Source organism: Tubulanus polymorphus, chromosome 9 (genome assembly GCF_964204645.1).
Source record: "Tubulanus polymorphus chromosome 9, tnTubPoly1.2, whole genome shotgun sequence".
In the NCBI taxonomy this organism is placed as follows: Eukaryota; Metazoa; Nemertea; class Palaeonemertea; order Tubulaniformes; family Tubulanidae; genus Tubulanus; species Tubulanus polymorphus.
Window position 1 is genome coordinate 13,085,251 of NC_134033.1, and position 15,398 is coordinate 13,100,648.

Consider the following 15,398-nt stretch of genomic DNA (forward strand, 5'->3'; position numbering starts at 1 on the left):
GTTCCTTTGAAGTGCACTCGGTGATCTGAATTAAGGACGTTTTTACCTCGACGTTCTGATACCCTGGCATTAGCCGAACACACTCAAGCATTACCTGTTAGAATGATAACAAAGTATAGCATAACAAATGCCGGCTTTTTTCTCTTTTCGCTCTAGATATACGAACTATTCTCTTTCTATCATTGCGACTCATCTCCCTTTGTATCTTTACCGTTACTTGTTCTCGGCTATTATCATTAAAAAACCGAGGCGCTCGTAAAGCGAAGCGAGCCGCGCGCGTGAATCTATTTTCGGTCTTTGTTTTTCATGTCACGTTTCGCCCGATGAATATACGCGTCGCTATTTCCTTATTCGTAATATCTCGGCGCGATCAGGCTTGAAGACTCGGGAACGGCTGGACCGCCGCGTGCGTGCGAATGCGGAGATCCCGAGAAATTGAAAGGTCATGGCGAAACCTTCGTAAAAATTGTTTTTTCACTTCTGCGCATCGCGTCGCTAAGCAATTATCATATATGAGCTAAATAAACTCGCTCGAATATTCGTGTGTATCTATCCCTTTCAAACGCGATCTGTAAATGTTATTTCGTATGTACCGGCGTGATGCCCCAGGATGTCGGTGACATTTTCTTTGTCGTCCTTCCTCTTCGCATTTTTTCTTTTGTTCAAGATGAATGATAACTGCTGCTCTGGAACAACACCGTATCTCTTTACGTAGGCATAAACATAGGCGAATATAGATCAACAACAGCGTCCACCCGAGGGTCTAGCCTACCCCTTATAAATATTCATAATCCACTCAAATTCAAAGCTACTGAGATGAGACTTGGCAAACTATTCGCCCCGGGGACAAGCCCACCTCTCTCTCTCTGCTAGATATCGACTTCATGACGGATGTACGTAGCTGAGGGATCCGTTACGTGTTGATGTGACGATGCTGAAGCTGGACATTTTTACATCGTCAAAAATTAACAGGGTCGAACACGACCCCGGGCATAGATAGCCGCCTACTCGGTGTTGTTATCAGAGAATTGGAGATCCATTAGGAAATTCTCGCAAGTCGGTGACATATCTTATTTATAAGTATGTTCGATGTGTGTAGGTTTCTTTTTTTTAAGTAGGGAAGGTGTCGACGATCTCTCCGGTGCGTAGGAGTTATCGTCGCATATCTTCAAACTGCATTATCCATTTTTTTCGCCGGAGATCTTCATTTTACGAGATGGAAGTCAGGAACGATTACACGTAAGGGGAATCACAAACGAACACGTTCATTTTCTGATGTAAATCATGCATTTACTTGTAAAACTTGATTGATTGGGTCCAATTCGACCCATATGTTAGGAACTGGGCCAAACATTGGTAAATGTTCATCTACAGTCAATGTTCGTCATAACGCCAACATTTTTAAGGGGACAATTTTGACCAATTTAACTCAAATCCAATGAAAATACCATTCTTAATACCAATTTCGTGATGATGCCATGTTTTCTATCGGTCCCAACACTGGCAATATTAAGGACTTTTAACTGTTTATCCAAAGTCGTATTGAATGCACAGCACAATTTGAATTCGATGCACAACTGTGGAACTTCACACCGGGTGTAACCGAGTTCGGATTTACGATGATAAATGCCAGACTCGTTAGTTCTAATTGTCAGACTCTTTTGACTGACAGGAAATTATTTTCACTGTGCAGCGGAAATCTAATGTGGTACACTGAGTGAACGTAAGTGCCGTGGTTTCGTCATATTCGTTACGCTATCTTCCGCTCAACAAACCGACATACGAATTAGTTACGGATGGTTTCACCGATTTCTCTGCTAAATTCTCGTAAAAATGACCGCATTGTTTGACAGTCTAGTAGGCTGTAGCAGTCTAGTAGCTGTGTCTATCAGACTGCTTGTTTGACAGTCTAGTAGGCTGTAGCAGTCTAGTAGCTGTGTCTATCAGACTGCTTGTTTGACAGTCTAGTAGGCTGTAGCAGTATAGTAGCTGTGTCTTATCAGACTGCTTGTTTGACAGTCTAGTAGGCTGTAGCAGTCTAGTAGCTGTGTCTATCAGACTGCTTGTTTGACAGTCTAGTAGGCTGTAGCAGTCTAGTAGCTGTGTCTATCAGACTGCTTGTTTGACAGTCTAGTAGGCTGTAGCAGTCTAGTAACTGTGTCTATCAGACTGCTTGTTTGACAGTCTAGTAGGCTGTAGCAGTCTAGTAACTGTGTCTATCAGACTGCTTGTTTGACAGTCTAGTAGGCTGTAGCAGTCTAGTAGCTGTGTCTTATCAGACTGCTTGTTTGACAGTCTAGTAGGCTGTAGCAGTCTAGTAGCTGTGTCTATCAGACTGCTTGTTTGATAGTCTAGTAGGCTGTAGCAGTCTAGTAGCTGTGTCTTATCAGACTGCTTGTTTGACAGTCTAGTAGGCTGTAGCAGTCTAGTAGCTGTGTCTTATCAGACTGCTTGTTTGACAGTCTAGTAGGCTGTAGCAGTCTAGTAGCTGTGTCTATCAGACTGCTTGTTTGACAAGCTAGTAGGCTGTAGCAGTCTAGCAACTGTGTCTATCAGACTTGTTTAGCAGGATGCTCGGCTAGTCTATCAGGCTGTCTATCTAGCAGGTTGCTTGTGTAGCAGGCTGTTCATCTATCAGACTGCTTCTCTATCAGACTGCTTGGCTTGTCTATCAGGCTGCTTAGCTTGTCTACTGGGATGCTCCGCTCATCTAGCTTTGTCTAGTCTATCTGGCTGCTCGCGTGTCAGGCTGTTGATCTATCAGCTTCTTCACCAGGATGCTTGGCTTGTCTTTCAGGATGTTTGGCTCATCTAGCTTTGTCTAGTCTATCTGACTGCTTGTGGCAGGCTTTGTCTAGTCTATCTGGCTGCATGTAGCAGGCTTTGTTTAATCTATCTGGGCTGGGCGTAACAGGCTGTTCTTCTCTCAGATCACTGGTTTAGCAGGCTGTTGGTTGATCAGACTGCTTGCCTTGTCTATCAGCCTGCTTATCTTGCAGACATCTTGTTTAGCAGTCCACTCATCTTTGACTGGTGCCTTCTATCAGACCACTGTCTTTCGGAATGTTTTTCTACAAGACTGCTGGTCTAGCAATTCTTCTCGAACTATCGCTGTTAGTTCTAAAGCCAAAAATAAACTGCATGAGAAGTTGGACGGTAGAATTCCCAAATGAGTAGTAGCGCTGAGATTTACGGTCACATGTCGTTGATATTACTCGATATTGTATGCTAATCCACGTAGTTGTAGTCGGTAGTTAGATATACGTTTTCCTCTAGTCCTCTCTCTCTCTCTCTCTCTGCGGCTCTCATTTGTTGGTATTACCGATGAAAAAAACATAACGCTAACAGCTCGGTCGTAAACCACTCCGTCGTTAAACCACTCGGCAATTACGCCGTAAAAATTCATTGGTCACTCGGGGAAATGGCCGTAATAAGCATTGACGTGTAGCAATGAACTAAACACTCATCAGTACCGGTGAATGTATATAGGTTTTTCTTGAAGCTCTTATCGCCGTGTTAATCCTCTCGCTGCCCTTATATCCGGTGTGGTGGTATGTCCAATTTGCGTAATTGAAATGCCGCAGGGGTATATGGTGTATATTGCTACCGGGGGTTTAGCCTGGGTTTACCGGTATCTACGTATATTTCAATGCTTTTCTTTTAGTATGTACGTCTGCTGCAGGGTAACTGGAGTAATGCGGTGTGGCAAGCAAGGATTTGAGGATAATCCGCCAGGATCCATAGTGGTACTGGGTTACCGTGCTTCAATTTCCTTCTATATTTCAATTTAAATTCGAGTAAAAGTTGTCATAAGTAAATCATTTCAGTGAAATCTATACCATATGCCTAGTGAGAAAGTCAATCCAATATCTATTCGATGACTCATTTGCTAATTTTTGTATTTGAAAGGCTAAAAATCAAGTTCAAATCTCATTGAAAATGAGTGGATTTTCCTTACAATCTTGTTGTGCCATCTGTTGATTACCTGAACAGGGTGGCGTTGGGATTTGTATTTATATCACTGACCGTTCATATAGCGACTCAATGGGAAAGGGTTAAATCATTATTACAATCAGTTTCGTTGTTTTTTATTTTCGCTCGCGACTAGGAGTGGTTTATAACAAGGTAGCAGCGGATTATATATCGTCGGCACGGAAATGACATTATAAACCGCGCAACGGATATACGTGAATATCGCGTGCATGCGAACCGATGTAACGCACCTTTTCATGTCGCCGGCACGTTTTTTCGCGTCCTCTTCGAAACGAACGAACGAAACAATCTACTTAAATGAGCGCGACTCGAGAGATAGCGACTGAAACGTAAATGTAATTACGCAAGAAACACCGGCAGACGCTACAATTTGATTATCCTTTCATATTTCCTATTGAGAGCTTCACGTAAGTGCTGCTGCTGGTACGCTTGTGTCCATCACGATTATCAAAAAAAAAAAGCTCATTGCGGAAGTTCGTCTGCTGTTTCAAACACTTCGCTATTCATATTTTTTTTCAATGCAAGTTTTTCCGACCTAATTGCACTCGCCCACATGCTCAGACATCATTGCTGGGTGGTTTGAGAAGTTGACTCCAGGCGCAGTCTTCGTTATGTTTGTAGTGGAGGAGGAAATTGGAAGAGCCAAAGGCCAATACGGCTAATATCTTCCTGTCACAGCGTTCTAGATTTTCTGTACCGGTATTTGTAACACTCCTTTGTGTCAGAGAAATTATACCGATACTGATTCGATCATTGTTTTCACATTTTATAGTGATTTCACCGATGAACCTTTCAATTTTTATCGACAGAGCTTTTCAGAGGTGTTGCATCTACAAATTGTCATATCCTCCCTCGAATAGGATTTGATCCCAATTGCATCGAGAATACCTGGGTATCTTTGCAACACAGTGACACTAGAATATGCGCACCCAATTAGATATCCGGTTGCATATTTGCCCTTCTATAGAAACGAAACACCATTTTTTATTGGACAATGGTGATGCCGTATCAAGTTTGGCATTGGAATGTTTCGTACACATTCTCGACTCCATGAGTTCCAAATCTCTGTAAGGGTAAACGCAATGACGTCTGCGAATTAGGGCCGTTTATTCATTCACTAATTTTCTTGCATTTTTTCATCGCTGTCAGTGAAACATGCGGTTTATATGTGCGCGCACGCACGGGCTCCTCGTTTGTTTCATCTTGCGCTCGCTCGTTCGTTCGGAGATCAAGGAAAATATAATTCGCGGCGAGCTTCGTAATTGACGGAGCAATTATCCGTCGGATGCGGGCGATGTTGACGCTTGGTCGATTCATGCGTATTCATCGGGTCGTCGTTCTACACGCGGATCCCGGCGCGGTCGCGCTATGCGTCGCACGGAAGAACGAGGTCGCGTACATCCATCGGGATCGGCGTTTTTGAAAGTAGACGAGCGCGGGGGTGTATTGGGGGCGGGTCGTCGCTGTAAATTCTCATGAGATGTTGTCGAATCGCGTCCAATTACTAAACGCTTCGATTGTCAACAATTGTCGATATTCCGCTTTTAGAATAATTGGTTATTTTCTGAAAAAATGCTCGGGCAATCGTGTATATGTAGTTCAGACTGGCTGTTCTCGATTCTCGACACTTTTTTGCCGAATAGAAACTGATTTGATCCCAACTGTTCTTGATAATCTACACTTATTTGATCCTTATGAAGAAAAAAAAGCAGTTGCAATTCGTAGCAAATAGGTCCTGTGCCGGAGTCACGCTCTCTCTCTTCCTCTACCCTCTTTACTACCCCTATCTTCCTCTCCGTCTCTCCTAGGTACATCCTATACCTCTTTTTATTCGTCGCTCTTTGCTTATTTTTTCGCTCACCTCATTCACATTACCGTCACTAACTAGCTCGTGAGAACGTATTTCGAAGAAAATTGCAGCGACGCATGAGTAAGGAATTGAAAATGAAAAATCCACCCATCAGCGCTATTACTACGCCGTTAATACCTTCTGCATTTGTCGTAGAGACATTCAGTGATTTGTAGCCAGACGAAGGCGAACTGTGAATGTTATCAGATATTATCAGTTAAACCTTTTTTCATGTAGAATTTCCCGGTCTTACTTAACAGTACATTTCCTTCATCATAGCCGCGATCACATAAGTGTTTTTGACCCCTGCCAAATATTACCAGGAACAACCGCTGAAATGAATGCCATATGAGCCCATGCCTATTTGGCCCGGGCTAAATTTGTCCCACAAAAATCGAGGTCTGCGCCAAATCTACAATGGTTTACATGCTCTCTTATTATGCGGGGGCCAAATTTGTCTCTGTCCTGATCCGTGCCAATTTGACGCAGGCCAAATCGTCTCCTTGTGATCACAGCTCATATTTGCAATCATGTATCGGAATAAGGAAACTTGAATTGAAGTTGAATTGATACTGGCCTCAGTTCTCATATTGGTAGGATTTGAATCTTGATGAATGACTTGAATTGAATCAACAATCACTTGACTTATCTTAATGTTATATCATAAGAATCATTGTGTGAGTACTTCCGTCCGTCCTCGGGGACCGTGCTCAAAAGAAAGTCTTCTTGTCACGATGGCCAGTGATGTGCATGCCTACTCTCTGAGAGAGGTTCCGGTTTGTCTCCGGAGGTTTAAGATGGAGCTGTAATTTAGTGTGTACCCCTCATGTTTACTCGTAATACACACAGGATCCTAACACTATAATTAGCTACGTGACCATTCTTAGTACAGTGATCACAACCACATAGTCACCGGGGGACGCAGGGCACTGCTGTTACAACACACTCTTCCGATATAGCTAGGGCTATGTTCTTTTCATCGTTGACCTATAGCATTTTTTAAACAAGCCCTTTAGCTGTATAGATCTGTTTAAAAGTTAAATTGGCTTAGACTTAGTGCACTTAATATTTAGGTGTTATCTAGGATAATGGTTAATTGTGGGTACATTAAGTAAAACGTTCTATTTTGTCGGATGATATTAGTCTTCCGTCTGCTGTTCATATCTCTTTACCCCAATACAAACCCTCTACCCCTGATGGAAGCGAATCTCTGAAATCGGAGTGTAAAATATAGATGACTGAATTTACAGAATTTTCGATTTTAATCTGAGTACATAGTGGAAATTCCTATTCTGGTTTGGGTAAAAGAAATATTGCAGAAAAGTTTGTAAAATTTCAATTGGAATTGAAGCAAGGGGACAGAACCTGGTGGTGGATCCTCACTTGCCACCGCGCCGTTAATTCAAGGTCTACGTTAGATATATTTTTGTACTCTACTGCAACGCCATTGAACGTATTTCGTCGCAATAATTTCCATTACGTTTGCTTTCCTGACGGCAGCGACTGAGATTGGTAAGATTCTATTATCGACAGGACGCGTGGAAACAGTGGAAACGGTGGAAACAGTGTCGCGTTCTCTCTCTCTCTCTCTCTCTCTCTCTTGGTGAATTGATGAAGATGAATGACATTATGATAAAACTGCGGACAACATATTTACTGTCTCTCGTAGTTAGTTATACGACAATTTCGATCAATTTACGTGTAGGTCGCGAAAGCGCACAAAGGCAAGCGAATATTCACCCTTTCAACTCGACGAGTTTTCACTTTTTTTGCTCATCGAATAATGCGATGAAAATAGAAAAGAAAAATAAAGTCGTTAGAATTAATGAATAAGAAATCCCACAATCTTTGAAAAACTCAAAAGTTTCTTGGAAATATTAGAAATATTCTAGGTGGCTTTCAAAATCATGATCAAGCTAACCATAACAAACTTGGCAGTTAGAGAAATGATAACAAATTTTATTGCAATTTTTTAAAATCACCAGACCTATTAGGAGAAACAAGGTATCTTTTTTTAGCCAGACCATTAACAATTTTCCGCAAAAAAAGTATCTCAGAATAAAATGAAATCCTTTCAAGCTTACGCAGTGCATCAAATGTAGCCTGAAGCGTTTTTACAGATTACTACGTTGGTAAAATCATTATCTTATATATTAATAAGTTTGATTAATTTGTTGCAAACGATGAAATGCGTGATGGCGACAGAGGCAGCGTGCGTAAGCAAATCATTCCGATCGCAGGAATTAATTGCTAAAATTCCCTACAAGTGCCGACTATGAGGTACATTACGATATTCAATGTGACTTTGAAGTTATGGATATGATTGAAGAGGCGTATTGCTCGCCGAGGGTGTTAAGCTGTCGGTCATGCAGAGCTGCTGCCAACTAACTGTTCCTGATTTTCAGTATTGTTACTATCCTATAACGAGAAATACTGATTTGATTTGTTTGATTCGTATAGAAATACGCAAGATATTACCGAGGGTCTTACCATTGATTACTGATTAATTTGAACATATTTCAATGAATTATTACTGATGAAAATTCATTTTGTTGCTGATAGCACTATTCAGAGGTCATTGGTCTGTTAACTCAATCTAGGGTGCATGTGTTCACCGAGTTTCTTCCCTCCCCTATAAGAGATAAATCGATTTCGTGTTTCAAACCTGCTAACAATGCCCTAGGCCCTTTTTAGATTTACTCCTACACATTGATTCAACAAGATAATCTTGAGTTTTAATGAAGAAACTAAAGCGATTTGAAAATTAATCTGTTTGTAAAACCTTGGTTGGGGCCCTGAGTCGTGCTCAAGGGGTTTTACGGATCGAAAAAAGTATTGGAATAGCCCACTGAAACGTGGAGAATAGATGAGATTGAAACGCACCATATAAGAATTTGTAAGATTAAAAATGAGTGGGAAGAGAACTGCATCCCGATGTACTCATTCTTGATGTACTCATTTTCGATGTACTCAATCCTGATGTACTCATTCTCGACGTACTCATTCATGATTTCATAAAACCAATGAAATTCTCCACATTCTTTGAAATTCTCTGTACTTAGAAAACCAAAGCTTATTTTCACTTTTTCATTCACTCCTTTAAACATTAAAAATGAAATTCATTTTATCAAGAATTAAAATCAAACAGGACACAATATTTTTTTTGAACTCTCTCTAGTGACAAACCATCATCAGGTGTAAAGAAATAACTTTTATTGATTGTGGTTAGCTGTAGTATAGGATATTGTATTATTTGACTAGTTGATATGTGGACTGTTCGTGATTTTCCATATTTTGTAACAGTTTTTGAGCTGATTTGCTCGAAGGGTTAACAATATATCTCGGCTGATACGTCGTCGTCGTCGACGATGATTTGATATTTTTTATGCAGCAGCAGCGCCATCAATTTCAGGTAGTAAATTACATAATAAAGCGGTCCGTGTCCAATTTACGTCGTTTGCCGCGGAAACGACTTACGAGCATCTTTGATCAGCCGAAATTTACCATCTGTCGGCCTTAATTTGCCGTATCACATCACGGCTAGACCCGTGGTGGCTCGGAAATCGAGGGTGATGAAATCGGTTCTGAACTTATCGCACCAGATTTCAGTTAGTTTTGTTTTAAATCGACTGTTTTTATTCTTGAAATAAGGAATCGTCACACTTATACATATGCTTGATTGATTAGATTTGATATTTCGCTAATTTGTGGTGCGTTCCTTAAAAACCTGCCAGGAATTAAACAAGTGTTTGATTTCGAAACCAGAAATCTAAGTAAAGATATTGCTGGATAGTTGATTGAATTTACAGAATGTGTTTTTTTTTCTTATTGAAATACATAAGTGCAATTTTTAGTGTTATTACTCATCTCTAACAATTAATTAATATAAAAGTATCAGTATCTGAATTTTGGGATGAATTCAACATTCTTGAAAGATGATTACATGTGTGATACAGTTTCTTTCAACTTTTGTTTGCTGATCAGGAAAAGGGTATAAAAGGGATTGGGCTTCTTCAGGGTTTTATGGGTGAATGAATACCCCCATTTCTAAGCTAACCTCGTCGTCAGTTCAGTAAATCTTTGTACAGATTCATTCGCCATCTATGATATGAAAATATCTTCACTTCAGCACTTATTCAAGAGTAGTTCGTTCTCCATAAGATAGATGGCGAGCTTGTGAGAATTGTGGTCGGATTTTCTTCCACTAATTTCTCGATTTTCTGCATGATCCAAAATCACTCGATGTGGAACCTGCATGAAATTCAGCAGCGAAGAAATGAAAAGATCATCATTTTAACTAACATTCATTTAATTATTTATTTGGGATTTTTTCGGGTTTTTCCGCGGTTTTTTAAATGCCATATTGTAATAATTTTACATTTTTAATATATACCAATAATGATAATAACATTTATACACTTACGTATCAAATACAAATGTCAATATGCAAATGTCATTTTGCGAAGTTTTCGGCCAGAATTTAAAATTTTTGATTTCCACTCAAGCAAATTAGCTTCACCCGTGGAGCTATTTTATCTGAGCAATTTGAGCCATATCTTCTTGAATATGCCTTTGTAGTTGAAATTAAAAAAGAATATCTCCGAAATTGCGGAGCATCTTTATTGAGGTCTAGATTTAAATTCAACTTTCAGGCAGTTTCAGATTTTTAAGGAAATTAGTCCGCGCTTAAAATGACACTATTAGAAATAAAAACTCTGGCCGTATCAAACATAATGATGTTTCATATCATTTGTTGATGACGCTGAGGTTTAATGATAGATGATTGACCCAGCCATGTACAGGGTAACAACGCTTTGATGCTACAAAACCTAATAAAGGCAGATATTTTGGAGGACTTTCTTTTGAGCATTAAATGAGAAGAATAACAGTTCTACAAATCATGGATAAATTGTCTCGTTAACATTTGTCAATCAATGACTCGCAACGCAAGAATTATTTTTCAGTTTTTTGGCGAGAAAATTACTTATGAAGAAATACGGGAGTTGCGACCATTCTTAAGAATTTTTAAGGTCACATCCGGGACATTTTTTAGTCCCAGACAGAAGTTGAGTGATAACGCAGTCTTATGAGTCTGCACCAGTTAAACTGGAAATTTCTATTTCTTGGATAAGGGGTATATATGTATCCCATTATTGCTCCCATTCTAGTGTTGGAATGTTTTTTGAATTTGATTCTGATATACAGTTATGCATGTAAGCTTTCTCTATAGTGAGACAGAGATTTGTGTCATGGAATAAGCTTTTGGACTGAATTAAGTTAGGTTCACACTAAAGACTTATTAATAGAATTTCTTTTTTGCTAAATCCATCAACGACCTGCCGAGCACCAGTCCATGACATAAGTGGATTCAGGGTTTCTCCTTTTTTTTCGCTTAGTGTTTGTTCTAACTCTGCCACTAGCAAAATTCAAACCCATAAACAAGAAACCAGTAAAATTCTGAGTGCTACAACTAAGATGCAAACTCTTGAACTTGTCCTTGGATTGACGAAAGACCGGTTAAAAGACCAACCCATCAACATCGTGAATCCTTGATTGACAAGGCCAGTGACCATTGGCTTAAAGCAATCGGCCACCATCATCAAGAAAGTTAGTCGATGTCTATGCCCTTTTTCCTCCGCACAGAAATCTGAAGACTTCACATGCAGAAAGTCTATACTGTGAACAAAGCTCTTATCGTGTGCATAAAATCTATAACTCACTAAGTGTACATATCTCTGTGCTATTCAGTCCTCGGTCATGTGTAACCTGACGCAAACAAACGACTATAATCTAAAATCATCCCTGAATAGTTTTTCCATTAATTAATATTTGACTTCATCGTTAATTATGGTAATGATAGTAACGATAATGATTATCATTATCATTAATATTTCGATAAAAAAATGTGCATTTTACTGTCAACACGTTTTCACTCATGTGCTTTAAATAATACAATATTCTCTTTGTTATTTTTTTGATATATAATATAATATTTATAATTATATTTATACGAATCTCTAATTTATTTATTTGCTATCGAGTCCCGATTCGCGTTCGACGAATCAGCACGCCGATTCTTTGAATCCGCGGTCGAGGAATAGATTCGCGCTCGGATCGTCGTCGTGAATCGACAGCTGAGACGCCGATTCGGGCTGTTTGATCACCGGATTAGCGGCCACGCCGGAGGTAGCGCCACCTACGATATGCCCGTTGTGATTGCACGTAAGCGCCGGCGCCGCTTTGTAAACTTTTCCGCCGTTCGTGGTGGTTTTCGGCTGCTGCTGCTGCTGCTGCGTGGTCGATGACGCCGCGCCGACTGCGGCAAGCGTTTGTTTATTCTGATTATTGCGGCTATAACGACACAGTAACAAACGTATGAACGTAGCGCGGAAGTTACGATTGAAGATGGTGTAGATGATCGGGTTGATCGTGCTGGAGATGTAGCCGAGCCAGAGGAACGCGACGAGCAGTTTGTCGTCGAACGTACATTGCAAACACAACGGCGTCATGATGTTCACGATAAAAAATGGCGCCCAACAGATGACGAAAATGGCGAAAACGACGCCGAGTACTTTCGCCGCTTTCTGCTCGGTTTTCACCTCTTTTTCTTTCTCGCGTCGTTCGATGGCGTCGCGTCGCTGCAGCATGATCGTCGCCGCTTTGATCGCCATGCTGTGTTTCTGCACGAGTCCTTTAAAACGTGGCGCCGCGCCGCCGCCCGGCATCGGTATCGTGTTGGAACGCGTCGGCGTGGAGCCGGACGTCGCCGTCATCGACAGCGATTCCAGACTACCGGCCGATGCGTTCGATAGCGTCGTCGCTCGGCGTTCGAATTTCTGCGCGGCGCTCGGAGACTCGCATATATTATTCTGACTGTCGTGTACGACGTTCGTCAACGGTTCCAACTCGCTGTCGAGGTTACGATCGCCGCAGTTTAACCGACGCGGTAAACGCCCGTTCTGCGATTTACTATCCCTGAAATTCGCGTGCAACGTTTTGAACGCGGCCGATGCGCGCGAATGCGCGAGCGGCGTTCGCGCCGGTTTCCGTTCGCCGCCGCTGGACGCGCTACCGCTGCTGTCGGTGCGTTTACGCCGCGTGCTCGTCGACCGTCGGATCATCGGCTGACCCTCCTTCGACGAGCGGCGACATTGCTTCGCTTTCTTCGACAACAAGTTCACCGTCAACGAGTACGTGATCATCATGACGACGAGCGGTATGAAGAACGCGGTTATCGAGCCGTAGATCGCGAAGTGGTAGTTGAACATGCCGCAGAAACCGTCGTTCAGTATGTTCGCCGGGTCGTAGATGCCGAGAATCAAGATCGGGCACGCGACGACGAACGACAGCATCCAAACGAGTAAGATTTTCATGGCGACGACGCGCATCGATTTGTTGCGCATTTTTAACGGGTATTTGATGCCGATGTAACGGTCGAGCGATATCGTGCTCATGTGCAGTATCGATGACGTGCACAGCAGTACATCCGACATTATCCAAACGTTGCACAACGCCGCTCCTAATGGCCAATATCCTGAAATAATAAACCACAAAGAAAACATTAATAAATGGATGCAGGTTTTTTTTTGCACGTTAGACGCTCGCATGATTATAGAAATAACTGCGGCGAACAAAATGGTCTTAGACTGGTCTTTAATGTAAGGTCTGGTGCCAAGTTAACCGAAACCTATAAGACAGGGGGCAGGGTCTCTGGCTTGGTAAAACTGGACAATTTGAATTAGACAAATTTTACCTAAAACCTGGAAAACTCGGGAAACTTATGATATGCATTATCAATATGTGATTCATGAAAAATGAATGAATTTGTAACATTTTATATCGAGAAATTTCAATATTCACCTGTTGATTCCCTTGGGCTATTTTGTGTAATGATACATAAAAATCTGGGAAAACTCATGAATTCGTAAATGGAGAGGGGGAAGTTACAACTCTGTGAGTGGTTAATAGTGAAAAAATACATTGTAGTTCTTACCAGGGCCAGTTTTCGACTGTAACCTTGGGCCCGGTTCCATGGACAAGGCTTAGACTTAAGACCAGTCTCAGACCAAGTTATATAACCGATCCAACAAATTAAAAAGACCTCTCTCAGTCGCAACTATGGAACTGGCCCCAGGGGATGATTGTTAAAACAGCCTATCTATGAAATAGGCCTGTGACTTCACACACACGCGTCTGTTGGAATCAAGTATAATCAATGATGAATGTACTATTTCTAATTCATTATTCACAAATGAAATGATTAAACATCCAGAGATGCATCTTTTGGGAGCCAAATAAGGGCAGGGTAGAGAGAGAAAGAGAAAGAGTGAGCGAGAGAGAGAGAGAGAAAGAGGGAGAGAATCGAATTAATTTCAATGCATTAATCGCTCAACGGGGATTTTGTTTCTTTTTCATCATCATCGTCGTCGTCGTCATCGTCGTCGTGGGCGAGTACATTAGCGCAGAAATAGAGACAGATGAAATGGAAACCATCGCAGCCATCGCTCCATTTTACAGTAGGGAAGGAGAGAGAGAAGAAAGGAGAGAGAGGAGAGAGAGCTGTCTTGAAGTAAAGTGATCTAATTTGTAAAATGAAGTAAACGGTCTCCCCGTAACCAAACACTATTAGCAGCTACAGACACGTCTTCCTTTCGTCGTTCTTTCCGCAAAATTTAAAGTCACATATCAGCGATATAGCGCGATATAGCGCGATATAGCGCACTGGTGCGAATGATGGGTTTGCGTTTATTCCGGGATACCATGTTGTGGGTTCGAACCCTGCTTACTCCTGTTGCGCCCGTTGACAAGACACCAGTATAAAACATTACTACGTATATTGCTCTTATGAATGGATGCCTGGTCTAGTGCAAATCTGACAATGGCTACTGTTTGAGAGTAGTTAATTCTTTTAAAAGCTCAACTATTCTTAGAAATATCGAAATACCTGTTCATTTTCAACTTTTTAAAATGACTCATTGTTTGTGAAAACTACTACAATTAGAGATATGGGATAGTCTGGTCTGGCCTGGTCCGGTCTGGTCTGGCCTGGTCCGGTCCGGTCTGGCCTGGTCTTGTAGCTCATATTTCATTATTTGACTGATACACGGTTAGTTGTATAGGAGCCTATAATATTACCAGTCACCGATCTCATATCACATATCAATATTGCATATAGCGCACATTTTATGATCAAATTTTACTCGCAGCTGTTTAATGAGATTTTGTTTTTTCAAATTTTCATCGATAAGTCATTAGTCAAACAGAGTGAAGTGACCTCGGTTGCGATTGAAATCGGTCGATCAGTTGCATTACGACGACGCCGGCTTACTCAACAAAAGTTCAATTGATTCGGTTTGAAATCCATCTCAATTTGTGCTCATTATTCGATCGCTGACTGCATCATATTTCAATTTATCCATCACAAATAAGAGAGATTGACAGTGAGAAGGGATTTCTGCGGTTTTGATACCGAGTCAATAGTTCATCAGTTCAGACTGGAGACACGACGAAGGTCTCTTCCCCCTCTTCCACAATCAATGAATTGCTTGTCTGCGTG

The 15,398-nt window shown here is 41.2% G+C and overlaps 2 protein-coding genes across 2 annotated transcripts in view; one reads left to right on the forward strand and one right to left on the reverse strand.

Annotated features, from left to right (window-relative positions):
- LOC141910772 (26S proteasome non-ATPase regulatory subunit 1-like) overlaps positions 1-15,398 on the forward strand; it is a 143,907-nt gene that overhangs the window by 50,524 nt on the left and 77,985 nt on the right. The gene's annotated exons all lie outside the window — the stretch shown is intronic.
- The window catches only part of LOC141911160 (D(2)-like dopamine receptor), a 34,538-nt gene continuing 31,044 nt past the window's right edge, over positions 11,905-15,398 (reverse strand). Inside the window, exon 2 of the mRNA XM_074802131.1 lies at positions 11,905-13,376. Within this exon, the coding sequence (XP_074658232.1) occupies positions 11,905-13,376 (1,472 nt within the window). The remainder of the gene's footprint in view (positions 13,377-15,398) is intronic.